We start from the raw sequence: 20,023 nt of genomic DNA, 5'->3' as shown, positions 1-20,023 counted from the left end.
GTAACTTCTTAAGTAGCAGAAGGTTGAAACCTGAAACAACTTGAAAATAAAAGCTCAAAAGAACCAATGAGGTGCTTGCTCCAAGCCGTAGTCCAGGTAACCCCAATCAGCCAGTGACCATAAGTACTACACTCTCACTGAAATGTAAAATAGCTTTTGCTAAACTAAGATGGCCTGGAAAATGTGCTCAGAAACACAGCCACTGCAAACAAACAAGTAGTCCCAAGAAAAACAATCCTGAATATGGACAATGCTACAGCTACTACCTACACTACTTAGGCAGAAAACACTACAGAAATGTTTATTACAGCAGAAAAACAGCAGTGAGCCTTTAAATGAAGGTTTTAAACAGGTAAGGAGCAAGGAGACTCTAGAGAATTCTTTTAACTGCAAACAAATCAGTTATATGATACACTCCTTGGCAGGAAATCAGAACAAACAAACATATGTTTAACAAATGGAGAAAATTTCCGGTTAATACTGAATTTGTGAACACCCATCTGGCTATCCATCTACATTGTAAATACATAGTGTGTCGTACTGCTTAATTTGGAGAGAAAGTTTGTTCCAAAGAATGGGTAGGTTTGGCATGACAAAATCTTTCCTTTCTCTTAATATTTTTTTTTGTAGGAGTAGATTTAGATATCTGGCCCTTGTGTAAGCTGTATTGTTTGATTTTTTTGAGATGTAAGAGTTCTTGGACTGCTGGATCCCTTTTAACCCTATAAGTAAGGGCACAGGTTGCACCCTAAGGACACAATAAGAAACCGAGTAAAGGTATAAAACCTCCAGTCTATTTTTGTAGCTCAGATCTTTTAAGGTCCCTGATCTTTCCAGTTGCTTGATATGCTTAGTAATGTACATCCCAAAGGCATCATACTATTCAGTGATGGGTCTAATCAAAGCTGAGTACAAGGAGCTGAGGACCTCTTTTGATCTGAAAGAAATACTTTTTTTGCTATGAGCAGTTCAAGATAAAAGGATCTCCTGATCACTGTTGCAACGTGATGGTCTGATGTCAGAGAGCTTCCCACCCATGTGTTCAGGTCTCTCACAGTCTTTCCATTTTGAAGACAAGTGTTGTCTATGCTATAGGCTGGAGCTTGGGAGGTGCTTACCAAAAGCTAGAATGTTGCATTTTTTGGAGTTGAGCCCGAGCCCATTTTTAGGTGCTGGAGTGCATGTATTTCAGAGGGGGGACTTGATGACAACTCCAAGCTTACAGTCATCTGCGAAGTTTGTTAACCAAACATCACCTTTTATAAGTGGAATCTGAAAAGTAGATGATGAACAGCAGAAGTCCCAGCAGAGAGCCCTGCAGAACTCCAGTGATCACCCTCATGCGGTTAGAGGACGGGTCATCTGTTACTTTTAGTGTATGCGTCCTATGTATAATCCAGATGGCTATCCATTTAACCATATATGGGTCAGTTTAGAGCTTTTACAACTTGCTTATTATGTTGCATGTGGTTTGGTACTGAATGCCCTGACCAGGTCAGGGTATCTAGTGTGGGCCACTTGTCCATAGCTTAAGTAACTTTCTCAAAGAAGATTATGAGATTCATTGGACAGTATCTGTCTTCGGCAAAGGGGGTCAAGTCTGATAATTTCGGTATCGTATTTAGTTAAGTCAGTTAAGATACTCTGGCTTTACATATAAGACTTGTTAGATTAATAGGTCTGTCATTCCTGGACTCTGTGGTGGTGCCACCCTTGTGCAATGGTATCACAATGGCTGTGTGCCAAGCACGTTGGACAAATTAATTTGCTAGGCTCAGGTTAAAGAAGTTGAGGAGTGGGTCCACGGATACATGCTTAGTGCTGCTAGACAAATGGGATCAGGTATTTGCTTTGGAGAGTACTTTTTCTGTATGCTCCTTCATAATGGTTGGAAGATTGAGCACATCAGGGATAAGTATGTCAGAAATAGATGCCTCTGGGGTAAACTTCACAACATAACTAAAAAAGGATTTGTAGTTGTCTTTGCTTTCTGTAGTTAGTCTGGGGTCATGGGATGCCTTTGTTTGTCTTGTGTCCTTTTTATTTTCCTATCAAGGTGAGTGCTGATCTTTTTAATATTGGGTCATTTGTTTTGCTATATAGGTTTAGGAGTTTGTTCCTTTCATTGCATAGCTTATACTTGAGAACTGACACACTGGTTTGTTTTCAGACCTCCCCATTTGCTTGGCTGTTGATGGGACTGCCAGGTTAATACATTTGTCCAGGTGCAAGTAAAAAATGGCTGAATAATATTTTGCAGAATCAATATTCTGAGTAAAACTATTAGACTTGAATTTAGAGACTTCATCATAGAATTGTAAGAGATTTGTACATTTGAAGTCCTTGAAGTCTGTGATATTTGTTCCCAATAGTTTGGAGATTCTGATTGATAAGACTATTAGTTTATAGTCTGATTTGACCAGTGAGGGCGATACCTTGCATATGGTAAGTACAGATTCTAGCTTTGTTAAAGCCAGGTCAAATGTATTTTGTTTTGTAGTAGGTTCCTTGACCGTGTGATTCAGGGAATTTTTGTTTATAAATTCTAAGAATTTTTGAGCATATCCTATAGTGGCAGTGATGGTTTCCCAGTTAATCATTACACAGTTAAAATCACCTTCATCCAGAATATTTATGAAAGTTGTGTGATTTTTCTGGAGACATGTAGGGTGTCCTGTAGCATACTGTAGACTGGTAGTTTGTCTAATTTAGCTTAATTTGGATCTCAGTAACCTCTGCATGTGGTTCTTTAGATTTCTGTCTTGAGGTAATGTGGTCTTTAACAAATATAAATATGCCACCACCATTTCCATCTGTTCTAAACATCTGGTATGCACAATACTCAGGAATAGAATGGATACTGTATTGCCACTTAAACCAGGCTCCAATAACAACATGTACATGGGCAAAGGAGGGCCTCAAGGGCTCATGACTTGTTTAAACTTCTAGCTCCACCTTGAGATCATCCAATGGTTGATTTGTTTTAGAAGTTAGGTTGGGTGGTCCATCACCTGCAGCCTGCCTATAAAAGGGCACAAAGGAGACACCAGAACCTTTTGCCATTTATGTGAAGCCTTGGAATATGAGATGCAAGAGTCTCTGGTGAAGCAAGAACAGTTGTCGAGCATCTCACGCCATGCTGACACCTACTGGATCCCCATAGAATGACACTAGGTGTTTAGCTAATTGTTAAAGCCAGTCATTTTTTCTTTATACATTGGCATAATTTTTGATGATGGAAAGATGCAATTCAGTTTTAGGGTCTGACCTGCATTTGCGACATACATGGAGAGTTCTGTCCTAACGCTTTTCTTATCCTTCAGGGTTTTGCTTGCCAAGTTATTTACTCCAACATGGGTCATCATGTGCTACTCATATGTTTTTAGGTCCCTATGGACCTATATGGCATCAGCAACCTTGGCTCATGAGGGAGTCTAATCAACTTGAAAAAACATTGTAGCAAATGAAGGGAGGGCACATTAGAGACATGCAGTAAATACATTTTCTACTTCCATTTCTTTTTGCAGGTATTGACTGTAGTGTTTTATAAATTATAGATGTGGCTACTTGGTCTACACTTCGTGGCTGGATTTTCTCTTTGAATTGCTTTTGCAGTAAAATACTCATAGTCCTAAATAAATGCTAGCAAAGGAATCACTGACTGAACTGCTGTTTGCAAGTTGCACTTAAAGTATATATTATATTAAACTGGACCATTTCACATTAGGAAGAAGGAAATTAATCAGTTTATGGGTAATCGTGCTGGTTTTGTGAAAGTTTCCTAAATGGCACACTAATTATTCTTCAGTGGGAACTAATTGTGTGATACAGCATTCTCAATGTTTATTAGAATTAACTGGTAATTATCCTCTTTTTTTCTAGGAAATAACCCTACAGCAGATAATGGCTCATTTAGATGCAATCAGAAAAGACATGGTCATCTTGGAGAAAAGTGAATTTGCTTACCTGAGGGCAGAAAATGAGGTAACAAATAATTTACTTTGTTTACATAATCAGAAAAGAATTCTGAGTTTTTATACCATTTGAATATTCATGCCTGTCAGAACAGTGATATGTGTATGCTTTGTTGCATTTCACTGCAGTTTATGTACATTGCTATTTATTGAGTTGATGCTGAGATAAAATTATATGTTTAGTATATAGTGTTCTGGTAGCGGTAAACACTCTGATATGAAAAACATTGTCTAAAGCAGTAAGGCATACTAGGGTGTGGGTTACTGGGTATTAACAACAAACTAATTTGTAAGGGTGTAATTCACCCTAAGCAGCTTTCCTGCTTGGTACCTTACTGTTTCTGCTTCTTTACTGCACTAGCTAGCGTGACATTTTTACTTTGTGTATATATTACATCTCAAAATCCTTAAATTATCACTTTGCATCTGCTTACCCATCTTACTTACCAACTTAACTACTCACTTGTCCATGCTCTGGGTCTCCCAACAAAAGAGCCTGAAGTTAATTTCACTTCTATAGTTTCTTTTCCAGTTATGTTACTGATATTTATCTAAAATATGAACTGTAGTTTTCCCACTGACCCTGAGTTCTGTTCCTGAAGCTGAGATTTTAAAGGATGTTTTTGTTAGCAAAGGTATATCCCTATATTTAAATATCATTTGCTGGGCAGGTATCGGGAAGTTTTGGATAGGGAGTAATAACATGTTACAAGAAAGGAGTACCCAAATTATTGTAACATAACACACAGATCAGATCCAGTCAAGAATAGGGCTGCCACCTTTTCAAATGCCCAAAGTGGGCCATTTGTTTTTTTAAATGTCAGATTTTGCAGGGCAAATCATACCCACGGCCAGTATAAAGGACAGAGCTTCACTTTTTTGCCAAAATAAAAGCTTATTCTTGTAGCATTTTAGTTGCTTATTCTGTTTCTGATAACATTTAGGTGCTTCAGATACAAAATAACTGTTTTATGCAACTATTAAAGAAAATATAGGAAATATTTTTGTCCTAAAATCTCAGGACATTTGCCATTTTTTCATTTTTTTTTGCAGGACACAACTGCCCAAAGAGGGACTGTCCCTCACAAAGTGGGACAGGTGGTAACCCTATTCAAGAACTTTGTATGCAGAGTGTAGCTCACGTTGTTTAAACTCTGATATGGACCTTCAGGTGTTTATAGCCATTGGATTTACAGCTTCAGGCAGAGAGAAGTGGATAATGATCATTTGTTATCTGACAGAACTTTAGTTTAAGTCCATCTCTCAGATCTACTGGTGATGGTGCAGTCCAGTATGGTGTGGTTTGAAGTTCATTGGACCTAGGAAAAGTGTTTAATTGGGCTTTGAGATTCTAGGTCTGCTGAGCTTACTTTTAAGGACAAGATTATGAGGAATGATCCAGCTGATATTGCAGTTAGCTAAGTATGCAATAAAAAAAATGCCCTTCTCAGACTCGGCCATGCCAGAAGCAAATGTTGAAACTGAATCCTTTTCTTTAGATGAGTTTCACTGCAGAGATTAAACAGTTTTGCTGAAGAATAGATGAGATCCATTCCGAAATGCTGATGGTACTGGGCATTGCTAAGTTTCATGGTTAACATGCCTTTTTAGTGCTGTTTGGAAGGTTGGAGCAGTACCTCTGGATTGGCAGACTGGGGTAGTAGTCCCCATTTTCACAAATGGGAATAGGAGGGTGCCTTCCAGGTATAGAAGGGTCATATTCCTCAGCCTCCTTGGGAAAGTAGTTGCTAAAGTGCTGGAAAAGAAGTACTTTACAACATATGAGCCTTTGATGAAGAACAGTGAAACTTCTGTCCCGGCAGTAGCACTGTAGGTCAGCTGTTTGTCCTTGCACAGGTATTGGAGGCAGTTATGTTTGCCAAAACTATCTACATGTGTTTTGTAGTCTTGACATGTGACTGTGCATAAAAATATTTGCCTATTGTGTGACTCTGAGCAAGTCCATTAACTGGATAGTGCTCCCGAGTCACCCACAAAAAGAGACAGTCCCAGTGGTCTTACTAGCCAAGAAATAGGTAAAATAAACTAATTAAATACAAAATAAGTTATCTGGTTTGGCAATGTGAACATTACAGCTTTGCTGTTTGCACATAATGTTCTCTGTAGTCTCCAGGGTACACTGGGAGCAGCTACCTTAGTTGGGGGAGTCAGTGTCTTTGGGATTTGTTCATAAGTCAAAGTAGAGGGCTCAGGAGATTGACCAGTGAATGGGTACAATAGTGACAGTGTTGCACTCACTTCCCCGACTGGGGTAATAAAGCTAGAGTAGAGTCATAGAATCTGATGTTGTCCTTTTCATCCATTCCTCAACTAATGGGCCTTGGATCCGAACTCAGATTATGCATGATCGTGAGCTGTAGAACTAATGGGCCTTGGATCCGAACTCAGATTATGCATGGTCATGAGCTGTAGAACTAATGGGCCTTGGATCCAAACTCAGATTATGCATGGTCGTGAGCTGTAGAACTAATGGGCCTTGGATCCGAACTCAGATTATGCATGGTCGTGAGCTGTAGAACTAATGGGCCTTGGATCCGAACGCAGATTATGCATGGTCGTGAGCTGTAGAACTAATGGGCCTTGGATCCGAACTCAGATTATGCATGGTCGTGAGCTGTAGGTATTGTGGTTCTTTTATAGTAACTGAGCTTACTCTCCATGACAGCGCTAGGAGCATGGTAGTCTGTGAATTTTTAAAGGAGAGTCACTTAGCCCCTGTGTTGAAGGTAGTCAGTTGAAATGGTATAGTACCTAGTGAGAATACCCCCAGGCCCCTCTGACATGTGGTATACAAGACACAGTCCATTGAGAAGAGGCTTTGGGTCTGAATACAACATGTAAGAAGCACGTGACCTTCCCACCGAATGAGCTGGAAGCTGTTGTTAGGAATAGTAAGTCTGGTCTACCTTGCTTAGTGTGCCACATTTGCTACCTTCACAAGGACAAGACATTTAGAAAATGAATGTATGGATGATCAGCCATACCTGTTTTTCACATATGTCCTAAGGATATACTTTGCTTTTTTTTTATGTTATTTATGTATATATGTTTCCTCTGCTCCTGGTTTACCTGCTTTTTCTGTTAATTTGTGCCCTTCTCTTGTGCATTATGTTACACCTGTTCCTCTGTTTCATCCTCCATTCCCCTACTGTATATTGTATATCTGATATATATATATATATATATATATATATATATATATATATATATATTTTTTTTTTTTTATATACATAGTCCTACATATGGTTATGAGAAGTCTGTTGTTTTAAATTTTTTGTGATTTTTTTTCCCAATTTTCCTTTGAATCCCTTCAGGGTTCCATTCCTCAAGGTAAACGTTGTTTTGTTTCACAAAGTTGTAACTGCTGTGAGTCCTTCAAGTTATGCATCCTGGAGCCTGGGTGCAAATGGAATAACTGTTTAGCATTTGGTATTTGATGAGCTGCCATTCTGCATGCCAGAATTACTATTTTTTACCCTTTCTCTCCTCCCCAGATCATGATTAGAAGTTTCACAGCAAAGGCTGGTTGAGAATGTTCATCATAGTATTCAGTATTGCAGTCCTTACTTTTGAGATTCCTGCCTGCAGGTAACTCGAATGGCCAATCCGACTTCCAGAGATTTAACTTCCCCTTAGGAGCAGGTATTGTCTGAGGCCCCCGAACAGGTACACTAGGATGACAGTTGTATAAGAGGTACAGTGGTTGATGCCATCTTCAAATCATTCTTGCCATGCAGTGTAGTTTACTACATCTTCAGTAGCATTGCCAGTCCATTGGTCATCCAGTCTTCTTCCAAGAGCTGTATCAATTACCCACAAAGATGATTTTTCTTACCTTACTTGTTGATCTGATAGTCTAGCAGTTGGCACAGAGAGTTAAAGAACTAGTAATGAACTGTTTCCTGTGGTCCTGTGATCCACTGGTCCAGAGTTTGATTCCTTTGACCTTCATTGCGAACTGTATGACTGAGCAAGTCACTTAACCAGACAGCTCTCCTGGCTGAGTCTGAAAACATTCCATGGAAATCATTGCTTTACCTCGGAAAACAAATACAAATAAAATAAATATTAAATCTGAAGTAGTTAGCTTCATTTTATCTGCAACCTGTATTCGGATCTATATCGGCTCCGAGCCGGCAACTTTAAAAGCATCTGCTCCAAGCTCCTCCCCTTACCCATAACCCATCACTGTCTCCTGCCTTCCCTCAGATCTCGTTTGCCACTTCGTGCATCAGCATCATGGCCTTTGTAGCTTTGAGCCTTCGGGTTTTTGTAAGTGCTTTTGGGATATTTTTTTCTTGTGTGATTGAGAGAGTTTTTCTAGTTAGTTCCCTTTTCTCCCCCTAAACGCTTGTTCGTCGGTTACAAAAAGAAAAGTTTTGTGAGTTAGTTATTGTGTAGGCCCTTTCCTTCCCTATAGAGTGTGTGTGGTCAATAGTGTGTTGGGGTTTGTTAGGTGTGGCTGCTTTTGTGTGAAAATGTCAGAACAGCCGAAACCTACTTTCAAAAAATGCGAGTGTGGCCGCTTTCACTGGCAGATGGTCACACTCTGTGTGTTGTTTGCCTGGGTGTAGCCAATTTATCTGCCCAGTGCAGTGTGTGTGCTGGATTCAATCCAAGGTCCCTGAAGGACAGGAAGGCCAAACTGGTGGCTAAAGGCCTGCTGCCAGCTTCCACTTTGGACACTTCAGCCTCGGCTTCTGCAACTCCTGCCCAACCCCCCCCCCCCCATCTGGGACTCACCCTCCCGCTAGACCTGCTGAAGGGGATGCGAAAAGGAGAGACAAAAGACATAAAGATACAGATGGGAGAGAGAGAGAGAAGAAAAGGGATAGGCCCCGTAAATGGTCTCCAGATCGGGAGTCCTTCCCTAGCCCACCTTCCAAGGTATCGAGACCTGTGTCTCCTCGGCTCTACTCCCCCAGATTCTCCTCGGAGCCGACAGAGCCTTTGGAGCTGAGGCCTTCCTCCAAATCCTTCCAGCGACCAGCCAGATCCGAGTCGGTCGCTTCCTCGCTCTCGACTCGGACTCTCTCTGAAATAGATATGGACAGGATGATGAGGAGATTTATTCGGACCCAAATCCAGATGGGAGTCTTACCAGGCCCCTCTCCCTCTGGAGGGGAGACCTCCATGCTCTTCTTTCATCCGATTTCTCCTTCCCCGATCCGGCCTGCGGTTTCGAGGTTTATGGATCCGAGGATCTTTGGAGCTGGGGATTCGGTGACGATGGTTCCTCCAACTTTGACTCCAACAATTACCTTGAGTTCTTTGGATCCGACCAGTTCGGATCTGAGCAGCTCTCTGGGCCGAGGACGGGGAGTCGGACATGAGGGGATGGAGGTGTCTTTGGCTCCGACTTTGGTGGATCCGAGCCGTAACTTTGGAGCTCTGGCTACCATAGCTTCGGCCCCGATCCTCACAGCGTACCCGGGGAGAGCTTCCTCCTTGTTGGGTGCTAAGGAGCTGCACTCTCCATTGGCATTCGACGTGGTGGAGAGGGTTCTCTCCCAAGGATAGAGACCCCCCAGCCTATTTGCTTGGATTCCGCCCAGACTCCCTTTAGCTTGTCTCAGGGACAGCCCGTGCTGGAGGAACCCCCCGCGGCTCACGAGCCCTCTTCAGCAATTCCCACTGAAGAGGGTCCTCATAAGCACATGTGCAAAAGGAGGCACCTGGACTCCCCTGAGTCTCTTACAGAAGACACTGATTTAGATGGAGAAGGTTCCCCCAGGTCACCTCCCGAGGATGTCTCCTTTGGAGACATCATGGAGATCCTCCGCCAGAGGGGAGGTTGGTCAGCGCCAAAACCTTCTACGGATGAATCAGTGTTCCTGGAGGCTTTTGGCACGGGCCCATCTACGTCCTGGGTGTCCCCGCTAGTGGATCCCTTAGTAAATCCTATTACCACACAGGCATGAAAGGAGCCTGACACCATAGAGCCGATACCTAAACGCCTGGACAAGATTCTTTCTCCACCCTCAGACAGACAGGGATGGTATAAGGGATCCACTGTGGACGCTATGGTGGTTGCAGCAGCCACCAAGAGGGAACTGGCTCAGGAAAGTTCCTCGGTCCACCCTCTGGACAAGGAGTCCAGGATGGTGGATAGATTTGGGAAGTGAGTCTATTCTTCATTGACGTTTTCCATCCGAGCACTGAACTACTTGGCACACGTTACATGACTGCAGCGAGACCTAGTCACAGAATTAGCTGAGTCGCCCCCAGAGTCTTTGTTGCAGGAGGACAAGCGTCTGATCTCCGTGCAAATGTCGACTCTGAAGTCAGTATCAAACATGTCCATGCGCCTCCTTTCACATGCTACGGAAGGAGCAGCTAGGGTGGCTGGGACCGGCGTAGCTATGAGGTGACACTCTTGGCTCAGACTGTGTCAGTTTGTGGACCCCTTCAAGGCGTCTTTTATGAATGCTCCCTTTGATGGTTGTTCTCTTTTTGGGAAGACCGTATGTGACACCCTTGTCCAGAGTGAAAAAGATGGGAAGACCTTGTCTGCCATCGGAATCCGCTTCTCTAGTCCTCAAAGATTCTTTTCCAGGAATCAGAGAGGACAAAAGAAGATGTGGTTCCAGAAATCACAGTTTTCCCGGGACCCTCAGGACAACTCGTCCCCTAGAGGCAGAGAGGGACATGACAGATGCCGTCCCAGAGGCAGAGGGGGTCTAGGGAACCCTTCTCGGACAGGCCCGCACAGCAGCCCTGAGGGGTTGCCCAACTGTCCTACTCTAGTGGCAGTCAGGGGAAGATTATCATTAATATCCAGAGGTTACACCATCTCGTTTGTTGCCCCTCCAATCCAACCAAAGCACCTCCCAGATGTCCCACCCGCTTAAAGGGAGACTGCAGTGCTAGAGGTTTCCAAGCTGCTTCAAAAACGAGCCATCGAACTGGTCCCCCCCGATCAGTCCGGGTCAGGCGTTTACTCCAGGTTCTATTTAGTGCCAAAAAAGACAGGGGACCTCAGACCCATTTTGGACCTGTCAACCTTAAAACTGTCTGTCGCCAAACAGAAATTCCGGATGGTCACACTGCAATCCATTCTACCTTATCTTCGAGAATGCGACTGGATGTGCTCAATACCATATCAAGATTCACAGAAGCTCCAGGAGATTCCTTCGCTTCTGGCTGGGAGCCAGTCATTTCCAGTTTAGAGCCCTACCCTTCGGTCTCACCACAGCCCCCAAGGTGTTTACCAAGGTAATGGCAGTCATAACGGCTCACCTGAGGCTTCAGGGGATTCAGGTGTTCCCTTACCTAGACGATTGACTCCTCGCTGCTTCCACCAAGCGTCGTCTTTGCCAAGCCAGAGACTCCTTCCTTCATCTTGCAGACCTGCTAGGGATTACTATCAATGTTTCCAAGTCCCTCTTGGACCCAGTACAGATCTTGTACTTTATCGGGGCACGGCTGGACACCCTTCGACTATAAGTCTTTCTAACTCCCGACAGGGTCCAGAGTCTACGGGCTCATGTATCAATAATTCTTGGCCCCTGGTTACCAAAGGCGGGCGACGTTCTCAGAACCCTGGACTCTATGGCTACAGCAGTCTCTGTCCTCCCCTGAGCGCATCTTTACATGCGTGTTCTACAATGGACTCTAGCCGTACAGTGGTCTTGGCTAGATCTCAACTTGGAATACCCAATTCAAATCAGCAAAGCCTGCAGGACATCACTCCTCTGGTGGGTCCAATCTCCGGAGATCGCTGAGGGACGCTCATTTGTTTCACCCGCAGCCCAAGCCACAGTGACCACGGACACCTCCCAGCTCAGGTGGGGGGCATTATCTGCGGAGGACGGTCCAAGACATGTAGTCCCAGATCGAGACCAGATTGCACACCAGTGTTCTGGAGATGAGAGCAGTGCTTTTAGCGTTGCAAGCCTTCCACACTGTTCTTCCTCCGGGGACTATTGCAATTTAGTCAGACAACATGTCAGTTGTCTGGTACATCAACAAACAGGGAGGAACCAGATATTACCCTCTGTGTCGCGAGGCCATGAGAGTGTGGGAGTGGGCAATCCAACAGTCGGTTTCTGATTGCAACACATATCCCGGGATGCTCCAACATTTTAGCGGACAGATTGAGTCGGGCTATTCTAATGCCATACGAGTGGTATCTGAAACCGTCGATAGCGGAGGAGATCTTCCTTGTGTGGGGACAGCCTTGCTGCGATCTCTTCGCATCTCCTTCCAACGCGAAGTGCAACGAGTTCTTCGCTCTGATTCTCTCCCCAGATGATCCCCCCAGAGACGCTCTAGTCCATGCTTGGCTTCCTGGGTTACTGTACACTTATCCCCTGTTACCACTCATTCCAAAGTTTCTTTAGAAAGCTTGCCGACTGGGGTGCAAGGTGATCCTCATTGCCCTGTTCTGGCCTCGTCAAGTGTGGTTCCCCTTCCTCTGATCTCATGTTCTAGCTCCTCCTTGGCTTCTGGATCCCTGCCCGGATTTCATTTCTCATCCCTCGGGCACCTGTTTGCCCAACCTGGACCGCCTCAAGCTGACAGCTTGGTTGCTCCAGTTCCCTTGATTGCCAGGACTCCTGGTCTTTAGTCTTCAGTGAAAACTATTCTGGTGGCGGCTCATAAGGCTTCCACTAGGAGGATTTACTGCAGTAAATGGAAACTATTCTCTATTTGGGCTTCTCAGAGAAAACTGGATCCTTTTACAGCCTCTGTCTCGGCAGTGTTGGATTTCTTAGCCAGCATTTTTTAGCAAGGGGCTAGTTCTTCCACTGTGAAAGTGCAACTGGTAGCTATTTCAAATTTCCATGCTGGCGAAAACAGGAATGCCCTGGCCTCTTCTAGACTGTGTAAGGCTTTTCTTAAAGGCACCTTTCTTTTGCGTCCTCCAATTAAGAACTCTGTTCCACCTTGGGACCTTACCTTGGTTCTCCAGGCTTTAGTTGCTCCCCCCTTTGAACCTGCAACATCAGTAGATTTGAAGTTCTTATCCTAGAAGACAGCCTTCGTAGTGGCCATTACATCAGCTAGGAGGGTTTCTGAGCTTCAGGCCTTGTTTGCCATGCCCCCTTACATGATCTTCCATAAGGATAGGGTTTCCCTCTGTACTAACTCTTCTTTCTTACCAAAAGTGGCTTCTGAATCAAACATTAATCAAACAATGAACATGCCTGATGTTCTTCGTGTTTCACAGTTGCAGTCATTACATTTGGGTTATATGCTTGCAGGTAGCCCTCAGTCGGCCTGATTAACAAAGTCTTGGGTCCTGTGTCAGTTGCTGTCCCTTCTTCCATGATGTCAGGTTATCAGGGATATAAAACATGCAGCCAACTCCATTACATCAGTCTGTTTTGCCATGCGGTGCCCGAAGCAGAAGCAGTTCACAAGTGCCAGTCGGCCGACTCCTGAAATTTTTGTTTTCGAGTTTCTAAACCAAAGTCTTCAACTAAAGCTAAGTACCCCATTAGGGAAACTTTTTCTTGCTCCTTACCAATGTCAGTAAAAGTTAATAATTGCATTACTTGTGGAAAGCAAATACCTCATAAAGATTTTCATTCGTTCTGTATTCCTTGCCTAGGCCCTGACCACAGCATACCTTGCTGTCGGTTTTGTGCTTTATTTAATGAGCGCACTATCCGTCGTCGATATATTTTCGCCTCTAAATATTTCGGTTCTCTGTTTAATTATCCAGAAATGTCGTTCGGTTAGCCATCCGACTACCAGGATTCCGAAAAACTGCAAAGATAAAGACAGAGACAGGCCCCCGAGGTCCCAAACTGCCGACGACGCTTCTCCTAAGTCAGTCGCCAGTTCGCCGGTACTCAGTGAGGTGCTTTCGCAGCCCCTGATACCCACTACTTCTGATTCACAGGCCTCTACTGAGACCCATTCGGAGTCCGGTATGCCGCAAGATGCTTCAACTATGGAACCCACGGATGTCTCTACCTTGGATGGGTTCGGAGCCGCTGTGCAGGCACTGGTTTCTGAGGGGTGTATTCAGGCCTACGGTCTTGCATATTAAACCAACGCCTCTTTACTTAGGCCTAAATCTCGATCCATGCCTAAAAAACCGACGCCCCGGACACATGCTCAGGCCTCTATCCCTAAAAATCAAATGACAAGAATGACTGAAGATTTAATAACTTTAATCAGGGGTTGCCAACCCCCTCTTCTAAGAGGCCTAGGACTGAAGTGGATTATGAATCTTCTGGTCACGATTCCGTTTTTTCTGATTCTTCTGATGATCTGGATTTGCCCTTATCTACTTACGAAGATTCTGATACAGAGGACTCCATTCCCTCTGCTTCCCCTCCTGAGGATTTTTCTTTTGTGGAAACCTTACATACTCTAAGGGAGCATTTCCACTGGGAAAGCCAGGATTTTTCTGATTCAGAAAAGAGGCTTAGGGATTTCCTTCTCCTACCTCAGCATAGGCCTTTAGCTATTCCTCCTGTACTAGACATTGTTGATGATGCTTTTTCGGAATCTAGTTTGGCCCCTAATTCCCAACAAATTCCTTTTTAAAAATCCTATTGCAGATCCAGAGACTATTTCGCAGGGGCCCAAGGGCATTAAAGGACAACAATGTGATATTAAAGCAGATTGCTCAACCTGCTGTCTCTTTTAGTCCCTGTGTATTGATACAGCCTCAAAAAATCACCCATGCAGCTTTAAAAACTAATCCACTCAACTGTTTTCCCTGTTCGGCTTCCTACCTTTCTGTACTGTTTTACTTTCACTTTGAAAACCAAGTTGAAAAACCTCTAGCTGTCTCTGAAATGATGATGTCACATCTGCCAGAGCTCTTGCTGTAGCTACCTGGACATTTCCTCCCCCAAGGTGATGTAATCCCTGCTTGATTTGCATGCTGTAAACAGCCACTGGACCTCCACCATTGTGATGTCAGAGCTGCCTTGCCCAGCCCACTCTTAACCTAGCAAAAAAGTGAAACTATAATCTCACTTTTCTGAAGAGCCCTACTGATATGTGACAAACATACAGGCAGAAGCACAGTAACAGCTGCAAAAACTAAGAGCATAAATTTGCAATGACCATGCGTAGACATTAATTGCATGCTTTTACATAAGAAGCAGATGTCTGTCGCAATTAATCAACAACACTACATCAGATTACAAGAAGCATGCAATACCATAATTTTCTTAAATTACCACTTTAAAAAAGCATGTGGGTGCTGTCATGCAAGTCTGTGAAATATTTTGTGTTTATAGTGCATCATTTGCTATTATTTATACTGTAGAGTTATTAGCTATTTAACCAAACAGTAAGGAAAAGTAAGTGGGAGTTTGATGCTTTGCAAAACAGTGATTATTCCCAGTGCTATGGAGCATGGTTCTAAATTTGACAGGAGGAGTGCAACAAAAAAAAAATCTCCCACTGTAAGGAAGGAAAGGCTGACAAGAAAACAGTACATTACCTGTTGCTCACCTGCTGTGAGCTGTCAGTCACATGCAGATAATGGGTCAAATTACCCTTAGCTCTTTGACAGCTAGGGAAGGTAGGTGTGAAGGGAGAGGGGGGATAATTTGAAGAACTAGATTTCAGCCTTCCCAAAGAAATCAAGTTAGCATTTCTAAGAAGAAAGGGCAATAAAATGCACTTTTCAATTCTGTTCTGTAGCATTTGCACTGCTTGTGTTTGAAGTAGTCACTGAAAAAGGATAAAATTTTAACCAAGAGTAGGTGACTATACACAGCAGTGAATGCCTGTAAAACCAGTGGAATGACAGGAGCTTTCGGGAAAACGTGTCAGATTTGATGCATTTTTTTGGAGACAAACAATGCATTCTGGGATACTTAGAGGCAGATTAAACAGTTAGAATTATTTCAAGATGCCAGACCCCATGTGGTCAGAGTCAGAAATTGCGTATAAAAATATCTAAAAAGCTCTAAATAGTCCCAGAGTCATGTTAAGATGTAGGAAACACCAAACCATGATGAAATAAACATGTTTTTTGAGTCTGTGGGTGCGGTTGTCCTTTAAGGCTTCTACTGCTAAAAATCCTACCCCTTCTGATAGAGACTCCAGGATGTTGGATACATGGGGTAAGAAGGTTTATACTTCTGCAACCTTGGCCATTAGGGCTTTAAACTGCCAGTTTCATATGTTAAAGTATCAGCAGCATGTGATTGGACTGCTTAAACAGAAAATTATGTTGATTCCTGACTGTGTGGAAAGTAAAGAATTACAGGATTTAATGCATTCTGCTGAACAAGTTGGAAAACATACTTTGCAATGTGGTTTTGATTCATTAGAGGCCCCTTGCAGGGCTGCTTTTACTGGGTCTGTGCTCAGAAGGCATGCTTGGCTTAAGGATCAATCTTTGCCTGATCATGTTAAAGCTAAATTGTTGGATGCTGCTTTAAATCAGGACCGCCTGTTTGGCAACAAGGCTGAGGAAGTAAAAGATGTAAGATAAAGCTAAATCTATGCAAACTGTTAAAAGATTTTTACAAGTGCAGCCTCCTAGATTTAGTAGGCACTGGCCCTCTAAGAATTGGTCCTTTCCAGCCCCTTCCAGGTCTTCTCAAGCCAAACCCAGACACAGCAAAAAAACCCAGGTTTCAGCCCCAGGGGACGCACAGAACTAAGCAGTGGGGGATCTCCACTCCCAAATCTGGGAATAATAAGACTCCCCCCTATGGTAAACTGTCTCTATGACTTTCTTTTAAAATTTCCAAGCACTTGTCAACTGACTGCCCCTTTGGCACGAAAGATTGCTCTTCATGCAAAGAATTGGGAACTCATTTCCCAGGACAAATGGGTTTTAAATATAGTGTCACAGGGCTACAGATTTCACTTCCACACGTTGCCAACACCAAGCGGGTGGCCGGACCTACCCCCAAATCAGTGGGCAGTGGCCCAAAAACAAGTACTTCCAATCTTAAGAATGGGGGCTATTCAGCTGTTACCAGAAGAGGAAAAGGGACAAGGTTTCTACTCGAGACTTTTCCTGGTACCCAGAAAAAACAATTCATGGCGTCCTATCCTGGACCTCTGTCTACTCTAAACACTTTTTTGGAGATTCCAAAATTCAAGATGCTGACTGTTCATCAATTACTTCCTATGCTAGGCAAAGATGCTTGGTTGGCAGCACTAGATTTAAAAGTAGCATACCTGCACATCCCAATCAGGGAATCTTGCAGAAGATACCTATGCTTCAAAGCATGCTACACACACTATCAGTTCTCTGCACTGCCCTTTGGCTTATCTACTGTGCCCAGGGTATTCACAAAGTGCCTAGCTCCAGTTTTTGCATTTTGCAGGCAAAGAAATATTCATATATACCCATATCTGGAAGATTGTCTAATTCAGGCAGAAAGCCAGGACATACTTTTGAATCATCTGGCCTTTGTACAAAGGGTTCTAACTTGTCTGGGGTACACCATAAATGAAAAGAAATCACACCTGGTACCCTGTCAACAAATTATATTCCTGGGCGCAAGCTTGAATACAACTTCCCAGATGGCTTACCTCATGCCAGAGAAACAAATTCATTTGACAACCTACTTCAAACAAGTGGCCACAAAAACCCTGCTATCTGCAAGACAAATACTGCAAGCCTTGGGGTTCATGGCCTCCTGCATTCTTCTAATTCCATATGCAAGACTTTATATGAGGAAACTACAGTGGTATCTAAAAAACCTATGGTGTCAACATTCTCAAGACCTAGAAACAATGATTCCTATCATACCTTGCCTACTCCTAGAGTTCCTTTGGTGGGCAGAGGCCTGCCACCAAAACAAGGGACTACCTTTCACACCACCCCCTGCCACCCAAACCCTAACAACAGACGCATCAGACTATGCATGGTGGGGGGCTCACCTGGCAGGAAAGTGCATTCAGGGCAAATGGAACCCAAGTCAAATGCACCTGCATATCAATCAAAAAGAAATGTTAGCTGTACAGAATGCTCTGACAGCCTTCAAGGACCACATTCTTCCAGGACAACTAATGGTAAAGACGGACAACACCACTGTTATGTGGTACATAAACAAGCAGGGGGTACACATTCTTACCCCCTCTGCAGACTAGCCATGGCATTGTGGAACACAGCCTCGAGCTACCAAGTGCATCTACAAGCTCAATTCCTGCCAGGAAAATTAAATACACTGGCAGACGGACTAAGCAGAAACCTAATGGACCCACACGAGTGGAAACTGGAACCAAGGATTTTCAACATGTTGACAAGCAAATGGGGGAGCCCAGATATAGACCTGTTTGCCCCTCCCAAGAACTATCAATTGGACAAATTTTGCACAAGGACTCCCCACAAACAAGCCTGGAAAGTGGATGCTCTGTCCTTCAGCTGGAAAAGCCTATCAGTCTATACCTTCCCCCCTTCTGCCTCTGCTCTCCAAAGTACTACTAAAAATCAAACGGGACAAATCAAGGATGATTTTGATTGCTCCAGACTGGCCGCGCCAACACTGGTACCCCCTCCTGTGCAGTCTTTCACAGTTATTTCCATAGCACCTGCCTCAGACTCTGTCTCAGCAGGAGAACCAGATTCTGCAGTCTCAGCTTCTAACACTGAACCTTGCAGCTTGGCTAATTACTTAATCTCTCCTTTACCATCCCCTGTGATGGATATCATTTTAGAGGCAAGGAGGCCTAGTACTAGAAAATCTTATGCTGAAATATGGAAAATATTCTGTGTCTGGAACCAGTCTCAAGGGATGAGCACAGCAGCGCCCAATTTACCTCAGATTTTACAATACTTAACTGAGATGCTTCACAAGGGCCTGTCTTTTTCCCTCCATTAAAATCCACGCCTCAGCCATTTCAGCTCATTATAACACAGAACCTCCCCTCTGATCTCATCCACTGCTCAAGCAGTTCCTCAGAGGGGCCAAAACATTTGAGACCACCCAGGAGAGCTCCAACCCCAGCCTGGAACCTTAACTTTGTCTTGGAGAAACTCACTCTACCTCCTTTCGAGCCAGCTGTTACTGCAGACTTAAAATTTATTTCTTGGAAAACAACTTTCCTTTTAGCAATCACTTCAGCTAGAAGGGTATCTGAATTACAGGCCCTTATGGCAGTGGAGCCTTTCATCATCTTTCATGTGGACAGGGTGTCCCTAAGAACCAATCCATCCTTCATGCCCAAGGTGGTATCCAGTGTGGCTCTTAATCAGTCCATTCATTTGCCAACTTTCTTTCCCAATCCACAGAATAAAGGGGAACAGATACTGCATTCCTTAGATGTGCACAGACAACTTAGATTCAACTTGGACAGGACTAAACCTCAAAGGAAATCTGAACAACTGCTGGTGGCATTTGCTGCAGGGGCAGAGGGGAAGGCTATTTCAAAGCAAACCATTTCTAAATGGATAAGCCATTGCATTCATTTTTGCTATAATCACCATGGAAAACCTATCCCCAGGGCATCAGACCTCACTCCATCAAGGCTGCATCTACCTCTACAGCCTTTCTCAAAGGTGTCCCTACCAGGGACATCCTAGAAGCTGCTACCTGGAGTTCTGTACATACTTTCACCAAGCATTATCATTTGCCAATTTTCTCTAAATCCAGAGCTGGCTTTGCCATTGCAGTCTTGCAGGGCCTTATAGCTAGCCCTAATGCTGTCTAAATTCCTCCTCCAAACCAAAACTTTGGGAACCTACCCAAATGTAATGACTACAACAGTGAAACATGAAGAACATAGTACAGTTGTGTACACTTACCATAAATTTAGATGTTCGATTGTATTCACTGTTGCAGTCCTGGTTACCCTCCCTCCAGCCCCCTAACTTCTTTTGGCTATGCCTCTACTTTCCTTTACTATGCTTAAAAGCCTTTTTGGTGTATTTGCTTTTTTGTTGGAGGTTCTTTGTACTTTTATATTTAATTGCTTCCTATTAGGGGGGCACCTGACATCTGGGGCAAGAAAAACTGATGTAATGGTGTCGGCTGCATGTTTTATACCCCTGACGACCTGACGTCATGGAAGAAGGGACAGCAACTGATGCAGGACGCAAGACTTTGTTCATCAGGCCGACTGAGGGCTACCTGCAAGCAGATAACCCA

The 20,023-nt window shown here is 43.7% G+C and overlaps 1 protein-coding gene across 2 annotated transcripts in view; it reads left to right on the top strand.

Annotated features, from left to right (window-relative positions):
- Positions 1-20,023, top strand: part of CCDC90B (coiled-coil domain containing 90B) — a 525,698-nt gene that overhangs the window by 219,696 nt on the left and 285,979 nt on the right. For both annotated transcript variants that reach the window (XM_044071152.1, XM_044071153.1), the window contains exon 4: positions 3,883-3,984. In XM_044071152.1, coding sequence (XP_043927087.1) covers positions 3,883-3,984 — 102 coding nt within the window. The remainder of the gene's footprint in view (positions 1-3,882; positions 3,985-20,023) is intronic.

The sequence above is a fragment of the Protopterus annectens genome, chromosome 5.part0 (genome assembly GCF_019279795.1).
Source record: "Protopterus annectens isolate FY-2018-M chromosome 5.part0, PAN1.0, whole genome shotgun sequence".
NCBI lineage: Eukaryota > Metazoa > Chordata > Ceratodontiformes > Protopteridae > Protopterus > Protopterus annectens.
This window is presented reverse-complemented; position numbering and strand designations above follow the sequence as displayed.